Source organism: Pleuronectes platessa, chromosome 17, assembly GCF_947347685.1.
Source record: "Pleuronectes platessa chromosome 17, fPlePla1.1, whole genome shotgun sequence".
In the NCBI taxonomy this organism is placed as follows: domain Eukaryota; kingdom Metazoa; phylum Chordata; class Actinopteri; order Pleuronectiformes; family Pleuronectidae; genus Pleuronectes; species Pleuronectes platessa.
In genome coordinates this window covers 3,450,738-3,465,409 of record NC_070642.1, presented here as the reverse complement: position 1 = coordinate 3,465,409, position 14,672 = coordinate 3,450,738, and the positions used below count along the sequence as shown (strand labels likewise).

The window sequence follows — 14,672 nt, the reverse complement described above, 5'->3', positions numbered from 1 at the left end:
GCCACAGCCACAACCACAGCCTCCATGGTTAATGGTCTGTATTTATATAGTGCTCTTCTAGTCGTGATGACCATTCCAGGCCCTTTCATTTTTTTATATTCACCCATTCAGACATAGATTCATAAGATTACATCTATTTACAGCACTTTCTCTATGAGAAGAGGCAATTTGGGGTTCAGTATCTTACTCAAGGATACTTCGGCATGCGGACTAGGGAAGAGTGTGATCTAACCACCGACCTTCTGATTAAAGGACGACCATTCTAACCCGCCTCAGGTAAAATGAGCTTGTCCTGTTGCGTCTACAAAAAACAACAAACAAAATAATGGTTTGGCTGATCGGATCACAATCGGTCCTCAGTGCAGCCTAGATGGATTTACACCTTGTGGTCCACTTCTATTTAATTTTAACCTGATCATGACAATTACACTTTAATGCCAGGAGTGAATGGGGTATACATTTAGTTTCTTTAGTATTCTAATTAAATCATGACTAAAATAACACTAGAAAGTTTGGTGTTTGTATTTATTTTAAATTTATATTGTTTAACCTTTACTTATTCATTAATTAAACAATTTTTTTACTCTCTTTATATATTTTTTACTGGCTTTAGTCAGTTTTGGTCCATAGTTTCCATTTCAGGCAGGCTGAAAAACATGTGCATCAAAGATGTGTAAGAGCTGCTGGGATATAAAGATTGCAACACCAACCCTGCAAAATCAGCTGAATATGAGTTAATGCTGGAGGTACTGTAAAAAAGAAAACTACAGGTCATTATAGCACTTACTCAGCTTCGACTAAGATAATTGACTTTAAAGTAAGTCATTACCTGCTCCTAAAATAAATCCTAAAATTAGAGCAAAATCTGATGTGGGAGCAAAAAATAATTAGCGTCTTTGGCTTCAATTAACAGCTTTTCTATTATTTTATAATGACTCACTTTGGTGAGATTTTTCATGCAGAAAGAAGAAAACAAAATGCAGAAGGATGCAGTAAGGGCCTTTGGTTGCTATTCTGAATCATAGACAGCCTCAGGTTGGTCAAGCTTCCAGCCATGGTTTTTGTCTTTAGGTCCCTGTAATTGCAGCCAACTCTCAGCCAGGAGGTCCGGCTTCAGTCCTTCCATTCATAAAGCTCAAAGTGCCTCTTAGTGGCGTATTTGGTTTATTAAAACGTAAAATCTAAGCCACCGTCACTTCCCAGTTCAAACACTATCTTTAGCTCCTGCTTTCCACTCTCCCCTGCTGGCTTATAGGTACATCAACCCATCAATTATTCTCCCCTTTCTCCCAGGCACCATGGAATCCTCAAATCTCTGGGTCAAATGGACAAAGACAGTGCAAAAACAGAAAATATAAAAATCAAGATAAAAATACTAAATTTCACAAGGGTTAGGGTTAGGTCACAAGTTACAGATCAGACACTTAAATGACCTTGTGGGGAGAAAGTTTCCATAGTCGCGAATGAACTCTGCACCCTGATTTTTGCGATAACATTTAGAAAGAAAAAAATCAAGAACTTTTGTGTCAACTGGGTAACTCCATCTGCTCATGAGGATAAAGAGATAGAAACTCCAACAACAGCTAAAAGACCTCTGTGGTGAGGCTGTTTCGTCAATCACTGTTTCCTTGGACAAGAATAAACACTGAACCATCAACTACCGCTCAGTACTAGCCAACCTGATGATTATCTTTTGATAGATGCTAATCGCAACAACACACTGCCAAGATATAAAAGAAATGCTGAGGATATAAAGTATTTTTAGGGCAATAATCTACCCAAGAAAATCCTGGCCGACTGAAATCATACCTTCAGTCCCCTAAGTCTATATAAGTTTAACTTAGACCTTGCATTACACCTAGCAGTCTCATTCTTGACTTGGGCAAGTCACAAGTTGTGAAAACGGAGAGGATAGTTAGTTTGTAACTTCCACTGCCGAAAAAGAGGAAGAGGAATTTTGGTCAAAGGGAAAGCTCTATAAACCCACAGTGCACTACCTGAAAGTCAGGCACTAGCTGGCGAACATATATTGTAAAATTTTACCAAAACACAACAAAAAAGGTAGAATATTATCAAACTTCCTTTCATGAGGTGTCTATGAATCACAAATACAAAGAATTCAACACACAGATGTGACTTGTGCATATACATATCATAACAATGTGTAAAACAGAGAAGATGTTGGGGGACAAACCCTGGTCATCACCAGTGTTAATTAAAGCCACTGAAGAAGCATTAAGTCATGTCTGGAGAGCAGCGGTGGAATGTTAAGGTGTTTGGAGGGGCAAAACAATGGTTACAGCAGACCCTTTCCTGTAATACCACCCACCCTGCCACGTGTGAAAAGAGACTGAGGACCACTCAATATCACTCCGTCAGTTCTGCTTTCCCATACGTCTCCTCTCCTAATTACATGTTTATGCACTCTGACTGCTTTTTGCCGTGCACAGCACGAGCTTATCCAGAAACAGCATGTGAATCTAAGTGAGCGTTTACATTTAAGCTCCCAGTGGCCAGATTTAGATAGAGAGGCATTAATTTTGACACACCAAAAAAGAAAAGAAAAGATCCAAATGAAATAAAAGGCAGCCATGAACTCAATGCGGTCACAGCCACTTTCATAGTGAGATGCAGTGGCATATCTGCAGCTTAGAAAGTTGTTAAATGTCGACTCCACCCCCCACAATACTCTGTCATTTAATTCAAAGAGTTTACCAAAGATGCCCACAGCTCACTGAGTTCTCATCTGTGGCTGCTGAGACGTTGGCAGTTTAAAAGATATGGCCTAAGGGAAGGAAAGGGTAGGCTCTTCCCAAACCAGAGCTCTATTACGAAGTGCTACAATTCGGACTGATATTTACTGTTTATGTGTTAAATCAACATTTGATCGTAAATTCAACCTTCAAGATTTATACAACTTTCAAATGTCGCCCTTGTTTTTTCGTGTTTTTCTAATTATTAATTAACTCTTCTAATATGTTTTTTTTTAAGACTCAAGGATAAAAACTCAGTATTTTGGTCAGAAACATAAAAGGTTTCTCCACTATCATTCATCCAAACTTCACAAAACGTAGTGCATACCACGTAATGCTACATAAGGCTAACGGATTTCTCAATTTCACCTTTCGAGTGAGCTACAACCAAATAAAAAGAAAATAATACAAAACATGGCTCATTTATAAAATATTAAACATGACAAAGTGATAATCAGATAATCGATCTCTCATAATGAATAATTCATTTTGATTAGGAGCGCTAAAAACGTACTTAGTTCTGAAGATTAAATGAAAAAAGACTATGTGCTTTGCATTGTCGCAACAGCGCTCCCGTGTGGTCAGTTATTCATATTTTCTTTGATTGATACTATGATGCCCCTTGAATTAACTATGATAATGTTCTTTTTTTATGCATCAGTTGCTAAAGGCAACAGCAAAATTATTCAGAAAATGCAGAAGTTCTAGTTATAGCATCTTAATTCTGGCTGTTATAGAAAAACACAAATGTAAGGCCTCAAGCAGAATGATTTCTGTTTCCTGAACTGCTACTACACTGTGAATGTGAGTGCAAACCTGCAGCTTCTCACAGAAAAACGAGCAAAACCTCACTTCTGCCTCCCAGTGTCTTCAAGCTGAACTGTGGTTGACAAGAATCACAAAGACAATCCACACGGATAAAGCTGCCATCATTAGGATTTAAGACTTTACCATGCAAATATTTTATTAAATTTAATATAGCGCTGGTGGTAAGTTCAGAAATACATCTTAATTGGTGAACACTGCCTGCTGTCTTTCAAACCCAAAACGTACCTACAGTTTCTTTTAAATAGAGATTCTAACACTTTCAGGTATCTATTTGAAGCTAAGTTTAAACCCAGATTTAACCAAAATTGAGTGAAAATAGTCGCCTGGTACATATAGTCCACCACAGCCTGCCTGTTGCACGGTCTTCAGACTGGAGGAAAATATTGTCACACTCACAGTCTTTACTTTTCCAGAAAAACAACCTGTCACAAGCCACATGGTCAATTACTTTATGTCTGAAGACTAAAAAAACAACTTCTGTATGTTTGAGCAGCTAAAAATACAAAAAAAGGGACAGTAGCACTGTCAGTTTAACCATTCTGACTCATAAAAGTGCAGTGATCAAAGTGTAACTTGCAAGACTGAATAAACTGACAAAAAACTGAGCCAACTTTGAGAACTGCACAAACTGTCTGCCACAATCTCAACTATTTATCATCTGAAAGAGATAAATCATGAAATTAACTTGTCTGTAAAATGTCACCAAACTGAATCTGACAAGAGTCTCCTCACTGCTGCTCTCTGCAGACAGAAGGAAGCAGAAGAGGGCAGGGAAGAGAAGGGAGGAACATCACCCTGAAGTGACTTGCCTCCTGAGGACATGGCACCCATCATTAAAAGATGACATCAGAGCAGGGAGGGCCTTCGACGTGAGGTAGACCCTTCAAGATGCTGGAGAGCAGTTCAGTATAAATACCTTGAGCCCAGTGCCCTGGGAAGCAGCAGCTGCCACTCAGACTGATAGACTCCTCAACCAAGGATATAACAGCAAGGCACTCGGACAGAGCCCCCGACCCCCCCACTGTTTCTTTGGAGCGTAAACCTTCACGGTAAGACGGCTTTTTGTTCCTGACTTCAGGTTTGTGCAGTGAGGGGGGATCCTTGCTGCAGCCAGGCTCTCACTGAGGAGAGGGCCAGTGTTAGAGCACTGCCGGTTGATGAAATTACAAGTGTAATGAGCCATGTGCTATGGCTAAGTTCACACTGAGTGAAAATAATATAACAACGCTTCTGCTGCGGCAAAAAAAACACTTTTGACAAAAGGTGTAATTGTAGCCTCTCAGAACTGCATAAGTATAACCATTATTCTCAGCCATGTACTCATTCTGCATCACTTTACAAAATGAGAGAAATGCAGTGACACATGGGCTAAGCAGCTCTGATATTATCATTCACGCCGGCATCACTGCTCCTCCTCATAATTGGATTTTGTCTTTGCAGGTTTGGCTTCACAAGATGGATCTGAGGGTAACAAGCGTTCTCCTCGTCCTCCTGGCTTTGGCCGAGGCAACCCCTGAAAGGTACTACCACGTACCGAAAGTGAACAAGGGTCCCTACCCCGTCAAGAGCCATGGTGAGTCAAGTGTGTCTGTTCAACCAATAATTGTTCAGGTTAAATCAAGTTATAACAATGCAGGTACTCTAGTAGTAAGATAGATACTTCATTCATACAAACAGAGATGGTTCAAATTGAACTGGGGTCAATTGGAAGGATAAGGAATCCTGTATATTTTCTTTATTTTTAGTTAAACAATTAAACTCCTTCCAAATACATTGTTTATTTCAAAAGACTGCATCAGCTCCATAGTCCATAAGGTTTTGTTTAAATTTTCAAATAAATCAAATCTAAATGAAATAATAACAGTGACACTTAAGATTAAGATCCTGACAAGAGAGACAGGTACACACCAAAGATGTTGTACAACAGTCAACAAATGAAATATAGTTGTAGCCAGCTTTTAAATAATAATAAATCACTTAAATTCTTAAGCACCTTATATACAAGAAATGCTGCTCAAAGTGCTTTACATGCAAAATGGATGAAATCAGGAATATGTTCAAACGTTATTCAAAAACTACTAGTAACTCACTCTCCATGAAATTACGTAACAAATCACTGTGAGTCACAGGAAAAAGTCCAATTACACCCAGAGCCTGAATCCCTAATCTGAAAACGTGAACCTCCAACAAGGAAAGCAAGGCATTTCTGATAAACTAACTGTAAATTCAAGTCATCATGACACTAATCATCATTATCATCAGCACTCCTCTGACCTTAGCTAATATTCAGTCTTATGTAACTTGGCAAGAAATTAGAGGCCGCTCCCTCATTAACTGTCAGCAAGGTGCACACCCAGCAGGTACCTCTCCGTGTCTCTTAGGCTGAGAGTAGAAGGATTCAGTTGAACTGATGAACTGCTGTGAATGTGTCGATTTGTTTATAAATGAGAGGGCAGGACTAGCTATAAAAGAGGAATTTGTCATTTGTAACAAAAAAATCTATAATAAACTTTGGCCATGGTGTAACACTGTATTTTATAACCCAACCAAAGAATTATAAAAATTTTGCATTAAAGGGTTGAGAATGTATTTCTCCAGCTTTATTTTTGAAGAGGTTTTGATGTGTTTGACTGATGCCTTTGTGTAAAAAAACACGACAGTAAGTCAACAATGAGAGCTCAAATTTGACAAATCTCTAAGACAGATGTTGCTACCACGTAGCAGGCACGCCCTAACAGACTGCTTTGTGGTTTTAAAATCACACCATACAATGAGAATGAATACAAGATGAAAACAGCACAGAATGCTGAGAAACAACAGTAAATCCAACACACCACAGCAAGTTTACTGTAAATTCACAAAAAAGAGAAAAAAAGCAAATTTCTTCTTCGTTTGTAGACAAACCAACAAATGAAAAAACTACTGACACTTAACCAATGTGAGAGTGAAATTTGGTAGAACAATGACTAGGCGTATGGTAGTACTTTGAAGGTTTTGGTTCAGCTTCTGTGGCCAGTATCACCTCAAGGATGCCAAAAGGTCCAGTTCTGGCCCATTTATTCCCTCATGGGATTTCAGGCACAGCCATAAGTGGTTTGAAAATGACATCCCTGTCAAAGCAGTTCGGAAAAACACCATTTCAAAAGAGAAGCCAACACTACTGTTTGAGTCAGGTCTCTTTTGGCAACAATATCAACTTTGTAACAGATGCTTTTGTGAATGGTACAAAAAATATTAGAATTAATAAATTTGCAACTAATATTAATTTTAAAAGTAAAAAAAAAAAGATTGTCCACAAAGACTGGAGATAAAATGGTTTGAGTCTTATCAGACAACTTGTTGAATTACCCAATGTTCCCAATCTCTTAAACCCCTGTGATCCCTCTATTGTAATATATAAGTAAAAGGGAAAAAGGATTGTACTTATGTTGACTATGGTGTATCATAACAATTTGTGAGCATTAACCTCCAGAAAAAAAGGAAATTTACACTATATACCAAATTTGTGAAAACACATGCATTCAACATTGACCTTGCCCATGAACTATTCGCTATGTGGCAGGAAAGACTTCAAATTAATGTTGACAACTTGCACACCACTACAATCATGGCCATGGGCAGTGCAGGATAGTAAAGGGTGCAGTATCAAACAGGCAAATTAAACTGAACTGCACAGAAGCTGGTGTACTGGGACTCACGGTGGTGCTGTGAATACTATCCTGGGAGAAGGAGTGCTGCCCACACCCTACACTACAATCATAGGGAAGTGTTTTATATCAGTTTGTTGTTTTAGGGACTAGAGTAACAAATGTTGTGTTATTCAAGGACCATGTTATGCATTATAAAATTATGTATATTAAAAATTCAAAAGGTACTTGGAGTCAGATAAATGTTTGAAAAAAAATTCCCGATCATAAACACTCCATTCGGGTATAACTAAGTAATATAAGCCTATTTTTTGCTTGTTGTATGTTTATAATTTATATATCTACATACAGCATCATGTTAAAATACTGTGCAATATCCTTTTTTACACTCAAAGCTAATAATTTCATAAAAGAGACTGACAGTTCACTGAATCAAATGATAAACTAAATATATCTATCTTAGATATCCTGCAACATAATCAACTTGTACATCATATTAGCAAAATAATGACATCACATGCATCTATATTTCTATCTTCCCTAGCCGTTGCAGGTGAGCAAGGTCCTGCAGGAGAACCAGGAGAACCAGGCCCAATGGGACCACCTGGACCTCCTGGAAAAAGTGGTGTAGGGTATGCTGGACCACAAGGCCCACCAGGACCCCCTGGACCCCCTGGCTATACTCAAGCAGGTAAACCTGGTACCCCTGGGGGTGCTGGAAAACCAGGTGCCTCTGGCATGCCTGGTGAGAGAGGTTCAACTGGGGCAACTGGACCAATGGGGCCCAGAGGTGCACCTGGTTCATCTGGAACACCCGGACCTGCTGGACTTTCTTCTGTTGGGAGACCTGGACCAAGTGGTATTCCTGGAGCAATGGGACCAAGAGGAGAGTCTGGCCTGAAGGGACATCCTGGTATTCCTGGGCTTCCTGGCAACAAAGGGGAGAGAGGTATTGGAGTTCCTGGTGTTCAAGGACAACCAGGCTCAGTTGGACCAATGGGTCCATCTGGTATGCCAGGAAAACCTGGAGTTGGTAAACCTGGTGCCACTGGCTATCCTGGAGAGCCTGGCAAGAGTGGCATGCCAGGAAGAGATGGTGCTCCTGGGCCAATGGGTATGACGGGACCAAAGGGTCACACTGGAGCTCCAGGCACAGGAGCAACAGGAAAGCCAGGCCAAAATGGTACCCCAGGTATGCATGGACCTATAGGGCCTAAAGGTCCACAGGGTCCAGCTGGTCAGCCAGGCTCCCCTGGCATGCCAGGTGTTGGCAAAACAGGTGAATCTGGAATTCCAGGCAGCAGAGGAGCCCCTGGTACTCCTGGAACGACTGGTCAAAAAGGAGAGCCAGGCCCAACAGGTTTTACTGGTCACCCAGGTTCTACAGGCTCCATAGGCCAAGCTGGTCCACAAGGTTCAAGGGGATTTCAAGGTGAGGCAGGCCCAACAGGACCCAAAGGCGATATTGGTATGGTTGGTGCCCCAGGCCCAAGAGGAACCAAAGGTGATCAAGGAGCTCAAGGTTTCACTGGAAAACCTGGTACCCCTGGAGCAGTAGGCCCTGGAGGAATTGCAGGTCACAATGGTCCTCAGGGTCCAAAGGGTTCACAAGGCCATGCTGGCGCTCCAGGACTCCCTGGTTCAAATGGCGCCCCAGGACTTAAAGGACACACAGGTTCCCCAGGAGGACCAGGAAAGGCTGGTGAGAACGGAAGACCAGGTCCCATGGGACAATCAGGTCCCTCTGGTCCAGCTGGCCCCTCTGGACTTAAAGGTCATCCAGGTCTTCCCGGCCCACCTGGTCCAGCTGGCTTCACAGCTAAGGGCGTTTCTGGTCCCCAGGGTCCACCTGGAAATCCAGGGTCAAGGGGTCATGATGGTCTTCCAGGCCCATCTGGTCCTCCTGGTCCACCTGGCCAACCAGGAGAGATTGTCTACCACCATGAGAAGAGCATGCCAGTCAAGTCCCATGAGGTTGTAATGTCTCATGAGATGATGAAGGCACCCATGTCTGCATTCAGTGCTGTGTTAACCAGGGCCTATCCCGAAGCGGCAACTCCTATTCAGTTCAACCATGTTCTGTACAATGGGGAGCACCATTATGATGCCAACAGTGGTGTATTTACCTGCCAGATTCCCGGCCTCTACTTTTTCAGCTATCATGTTCATGTCAATGGTGCAAACGCATTGGTGGCTCTCTACAAAAACGAGGAGCCTATTGTTTTCAGTTATGATGAGTACAACAAGGGCTTCCTGGATCAGATGTCAGGCAGTGCTGTGGTTATGCTGAATCCAGGTGACAGAGTCTATGTACAGGTCCCTGATGAGGAGAGTAATGGTATATTTGCAGCAGATAATGTTCACTGCACTTTCTCTGGGTTCTTGATTGCCTCAACGTGATTTAATAAGTCCAAGTTCACCTCAAAACCTTACATACATTGAACAACTCAGAGAAATAGATCAGTTTTCAAGATTCCAATTGAGATTTTGTATTGAAGAAAAATCAAGACTTGTAACTGCCTCAATCTTATATTTACTATTATGAAAAAGTCTTAAAATTCCTAACAGAGGAATGCTTGGAGAGTGCTCACTAAAATGTTATAATACGTGGTTCAAATTCATCCCGTTTCCCAGTTCATCTTGTGTGTTCCTTGGCAGTTTTAGGAATCATGAAACAATATTGGAAGATATCTCAAGTGGTGCTTTGCAACGGCCTGTAGAATTTACAGTACTTCTTATTTGTGTTTGTTTTTTTTCATCAGTGTTTTCAAATTTCCTGTATTATACATTCAAAATACAAACAAAACAGTTGTATTATATGTTATTAGAGATCAGCACATTCTCACAAGCACTGTGACTAGAAAAAACACAGAATGAGAAATTTCAACTGCATATTTTTCAAAACAACTATGTCCCATTGGATGTGTTAAGTTATGTACCACTTACTGATCAATACACGGAATAAAAGTTCTAGTCTGAAAAAGAAAGACCCTCCCTGTGTATTGTGTGTGTTGTTCATCCTTATAGTTGGGTTCCTTGACAAGAAGACATCAGTGGTGAGCAATAAACTAAAACGATTGTGCATGCTTTGGAATGAACAGCATACCTTTGAATGCAGATGTGTTGTAATTGTGGTCAATGGCAGCGACCATGTCCTTCCAAAAGTCAGAATTCACCTCATTTCCTCGCTGTTAACAGGAATATATAGTTCGATTTTAATATGTTTTTCCAAGTAGAAATATTAAACAGTAATATGAAGCCACACAATCTACATTATAAAGTACCTTGTGCAGCATGTCCACAACTCTTCCACAGAGAAGAGCCCCAGGTAGATCAAAGTAGTTGTCATAGAAATAGTACTTTGCTGCAAAGAGCAAAATAGATTAGTAAATCAATGAAATCCAGTGAAAGGTGAAGTAAAACAAAATCCCAGATAACACACATTAGCTGACATAAGAGCCAACAGCACACAGCTATAGGTATTAAAGAAGGATTTAAAAATACCAGATCTGGTGAAGGAGGTATTGAGGCTGTTGAAGTGCTTCCACTCCCTTTTAGGACCATAATGTTTGATTATCTCTTCTATGCTGAGGTCATTGGTTCCATGTGTCGCTCTGATCAAACAAGAAAGAAAACTATTATCGCACTGAATCAGTGAAAACAATTAGAACCTGTACAAAGAGAGAAAAGCAACCTACCGCAAGACAGTTCCATCTTCAGCCAACTTCACAAGGTTTCCATCCTCCAGATCCACCACTAGTCCTTTAAAACTAAACACCAAAATTAAGAAGCTATAAAGACAGGAATCCATATCATCACTGTTGTCATGTATTTGGCATGGAAACAAATATTTACCATATTTTATATAGTCTTGCAAAAATTCCAGACCCCATCAACTCATTGCCTTTAAGATTCCGTCAAACTAAACGACTAGACTAGATGGAATTATTATTCAGATGAAATTTAAAGGTTCACAAGGTCAGGGGCCACTGGACCATTCAGTAGGTTCTAGATGTTTGCAGCTTGTTGCTTGGCCTATAATTAAAGCACTGTAATCTTTTTTTTAAGGCTGACTCACTGATTGCAGTTTTGGCTGATTCCCATTTCCTTTCTCTAAAAGATCTATAATTGACAGCATACACAAAGATTTTTGTAACTTTTCTTTAATGTACACATTAACTGTATCATGGGCTATTAAAATAACTTTTTTCATTTTCTCTAAAGCTTTACCATGTTACAGGAACGTCTCTCAAGACCAAACGAGTTACAAGTTACAGGACAGAACTTATTTATACAGATTAAGAATACAAATAAAATCAAATAGCATAAAAACAAATCTATCCGATAACCTCAAGAATTTATAATAGCTGGTTATCTGCTCCCCCTTGATTTCAATAATTTAACGTCTTTGGTCTTTTCATTACTGGTGACAGAGCTAAAAAAGACACCTGGCTCATGCTCTGCTCTCTCAATAACTTTAGTTTTAGCTGCTTTAGTGTCTTTGAGGAACCCCAACATCAGTGTCACTTGAAGCACTATTTTTAATTCCAGGTGATTCTCTTTTGCTTGTGAATTAAAGGTCAACGTCAACAAAAAATAATCACGATATTTCCAAAAATAACTGAGCGACAAAGCTCAAAAATGCATTTATAAATAATATGGTAGGAAAGACATCATCCTGATGTCACTATGTAGTCAGAAACTCTAGTAATGCATTAACTTTTGCAAACAATAAGACCTAGAGCTTATTTAGCATAACCATTCATTTTCAATATGGTGTAAATGATGCCACGATGATGTGAAATGTCATTATTATTTTAATAATAGAATAATTAAACAATAATCATAATAATTACTATCGTGATTATTATCATTAATATTATTATTCAAGCATCCATCCACATAATGTTTTTCATTAAGTTTGACTGTGGCTGTTCCTCCACAGCTTAATATGGCTGCATACCTTTCAGATAATAAATGATTTCAAAGAAATGGAATCCAATGTTATTGCTTGATGTGGGTATTATATGAATAAAGTTTTATATCCCTGAAAGAAAAACATTAAGGTATTAATTAGAGCTTTTTACATCATACTTCCCCTCTTGGCTGTGGAAACCTCTGCTGCTGACTCACCAGAAGTCCCATGTAGCAGGGGTTAGGTTCAGCAGGTCCTTGTCATAGCCTTTATGCTCCACTAGATACCTGGCAAAGCTCTCATAGATGAGCTGCAAACACATACAGGAAATAACATCAGAATGAGCATTAGGCAAATTACATGAAAAATAGTTCTTCTTCCAACCAAAGCCTATGCTGGATGATTTTTCCTTATCACTTCCTTATTTATTTCTTTGACACTAAATGTTTACAATGCAAATCTTTCAAAGTTCATTAACGCTCCAGACGTTATTGGGAGTTAAAGATGGTTTCTGTCATTTCATCTAGTTCTTACTAAACTGATGTGTTTAAGCGATCATGTTTCTGAGAAGTTTGATTATAATTAGTTATTTGATGCTGTAAAAAATATGTGAGACATTATCATTGACAGCAGGGAGTAAATGTTAATTGGTCGAGCAGAAGTACGCAAGGAACCACGATACCGAGGCTGCACTCCACGAACAACAAACTTATGTTAATTGGTTTAAATGGGTGATGATATCAGCAACTTGTCAACACATATAGCAACATTTTCGCAGCTTTTCCAAGTTGTTGTTCCAGCTTGAGATGGCATTCAGGTGAATTTACCTAGGCGGGGAGTCATTCTTCTGATTATTCAGAAAACACATGAATGCACAGTCTGGCTTTGAATGACATCGCTAGCACAAGATGGCAGCACCGTGTCCAGGATATGTTGGCCTCATTTTTGTCCAGTGGGAGGAAGTGGAGACAGGTCAACCATCTTTACCTACAGTCACTGTACATCACACGCTGGCATCTGATTTGTGGAGATTATGATTCCATCAAGATATATACATTTTTTCCATTAAATTGGTATTTATTTCTGCAATATGCATTGACCCTTGCTGAGTTTTAGGAGAAATATTTAGTATAGATTACATTAAAGAAATGGTATCAGCAGTAGTAAACTATGAGAACCCTGCAGTGCATTAACTGGGCTATACATGGGAGAGAGCATTAGTCAACTCCAGGTGAGACTGCCAATCATGATGATGCTGAGCTGTGGTTCAGTCTCTTCATGTACGAGCACAGTGGATGGTGATGTGAGAAGCTGCTAGCTGCCAATAGGCCTCAGAGGGGGGAAGGTTTGAAGACATGGACTGTGAAAGAGAATCAACCTGTGAGTCACGCAGAGACTGCAGCATCAGTCCGCGCACACAGGCATCTGTCAACATGCAACCACCGACCGACCACTGCAACACGCGTTCCCACCGTGTCTGTGCACACTGAGGTGACGAGCGGCCGCCGAGCCTATCGACAACACGGAGCTATTTTTAATTCAGATGTGTTGCGGCGGATCGAAGCGGCACTGCCACCGCATGACTGTCGCCATCACGCACACTCACCCTGGAGGTCTCCTTCAGATGGTAGCGGCAGAGCGTGTGGTCCAGGTCGAAGCCGATCACATCGCAGTCCGACAGGCTGAAGTATTCGCTCATTGTCGCTGGAGCTGTAGGACGCTAGTGCACACACATGAACTCGTGCACGGCAGCACCACACTACCGATGAGTCAATGTCACCGCCTGAGTGAGAGGATGGGGCTGCGCTGTGCACACGCTCAGTCCTCGCTCACCGTGGCGCGGAAAGAATCCCTCCCGAGCCGGTTCCCTCTCAGCCAGCACCGACCACCACTGACCGGCGATCGTCAAGAAGTTGGCCGCTCGGAGGAAGGAGCTGAAGCTCGTGTGCGCCAGGAGGAGGCGGTAGAGAGGCGTTAGGCGAGTGCGTACAGTGCTTCCGGGTGTTCAAAGAAACCGTAATGCTGCGTTTACGTGCGCAAGGGAATTTGTTAACTGCAATCGGATTTTTCAGGGCCGGATCCGAAATCACCTACTCATTCATTACCCTTCTATGTAGAGATATATATAGTGAGCTCATCTGCAAAAGGAAAAATCACTCTTGGACACTTCTCAGCACATTTTCTCTGCGCCGCAGTTTTACATTACCTTTCACGATGCATTTTGGAAGACAATGAGTCTACTACATAGTGAATTGAAAAATTTATATCACATTTGGATAGCACTACAAATTGGCCAATTTACTCATGATTATTGAGTGATTTCAGACACAGCCCATGTTGCCAGTGTCCACAATGAGATCCAATAACACTGTATATCTCTCTTTACATCCCTCACTCTTTTGTGCAGGTCCATGACAACAATAAACAAACAACTTTGACATGTTGTTGTGTTTTCCTGGTTTTCAGTTTGTCTTTAATGCGTTCAACTGCGTAAAAAAGTTAAAAAAATCGAATTCATTTCTAAATAGA

General features: G+C 40.6%; 2 protein-coding genes across 2 annotated transcripts in view; one reads left to right on the top strand and one right to left on the bottom strand.

Annotated features, from left to right (window-relative positions):
* col10a1b (collagen, type X, alpha 1b) overlaps positions 1–10,215 on the top strand; it is a 43,789-nt gene extending 33,574 nt beyond the window's left edge. The window contains exons 4-6 of the mRNA XM_053445098.1: positions 4,329–4,630; positions 5,022–5,154; positions 7,773–10,215. Of these exons, the coding sequence (XP_053301073.1) occupies positions 5,037–5,154; positions 7,773–9,628 (1,974 nt within the window). The 5' untranslated portion in view covers positions 4,329–4,630; positions 5,022–5,036 and the 3' untranslated portion in view covers positions 9,629–10,215. The remainder of the gene's footprint in view (positions 1–4,328; positions 4,631–5,021; positions 5,155–7,772) is intronic.
* nt5dc1 (5'-nucleotidase domain containing 1) overlaps positions 1–14,080 on the bottom strand; it is a 55,195-nt gene extending 41,115 nt beyond the window's left edge. Inside the window, exons 1-6 of the mRNA XM_053445099.1 lie at positions 13,750–14,080; positions 12,362–12,453; positions 10,927–10,998; positions 10,733–10,842; positions 10,513–10,592; positions 10,335–10,416 (exon numbers count right to left, since the gene is read on the bottom strand). Coding sequence (XP_053301074.1) covers positions 10,335–10,416; positions 10,513–10,592; positions 10,733–10,842; positions 10,927–10,998; positions 12,362–12,453; positions 13,750–13,842 — 529 coding nt within the window. The 5' untranslated portion in view covers positions 13,843–14,080. The remainder of the gene's footprint in view (positions 1–10,334; positions 10,417–10,512; positions 10,593–10,732; positions 10,843–10,926; positions 10,999–12,361; positions 12,454–13,749) is intronic.
* Between the last annotated feature and the right edge of the window lie 592 nt (positions 14,081–14,672).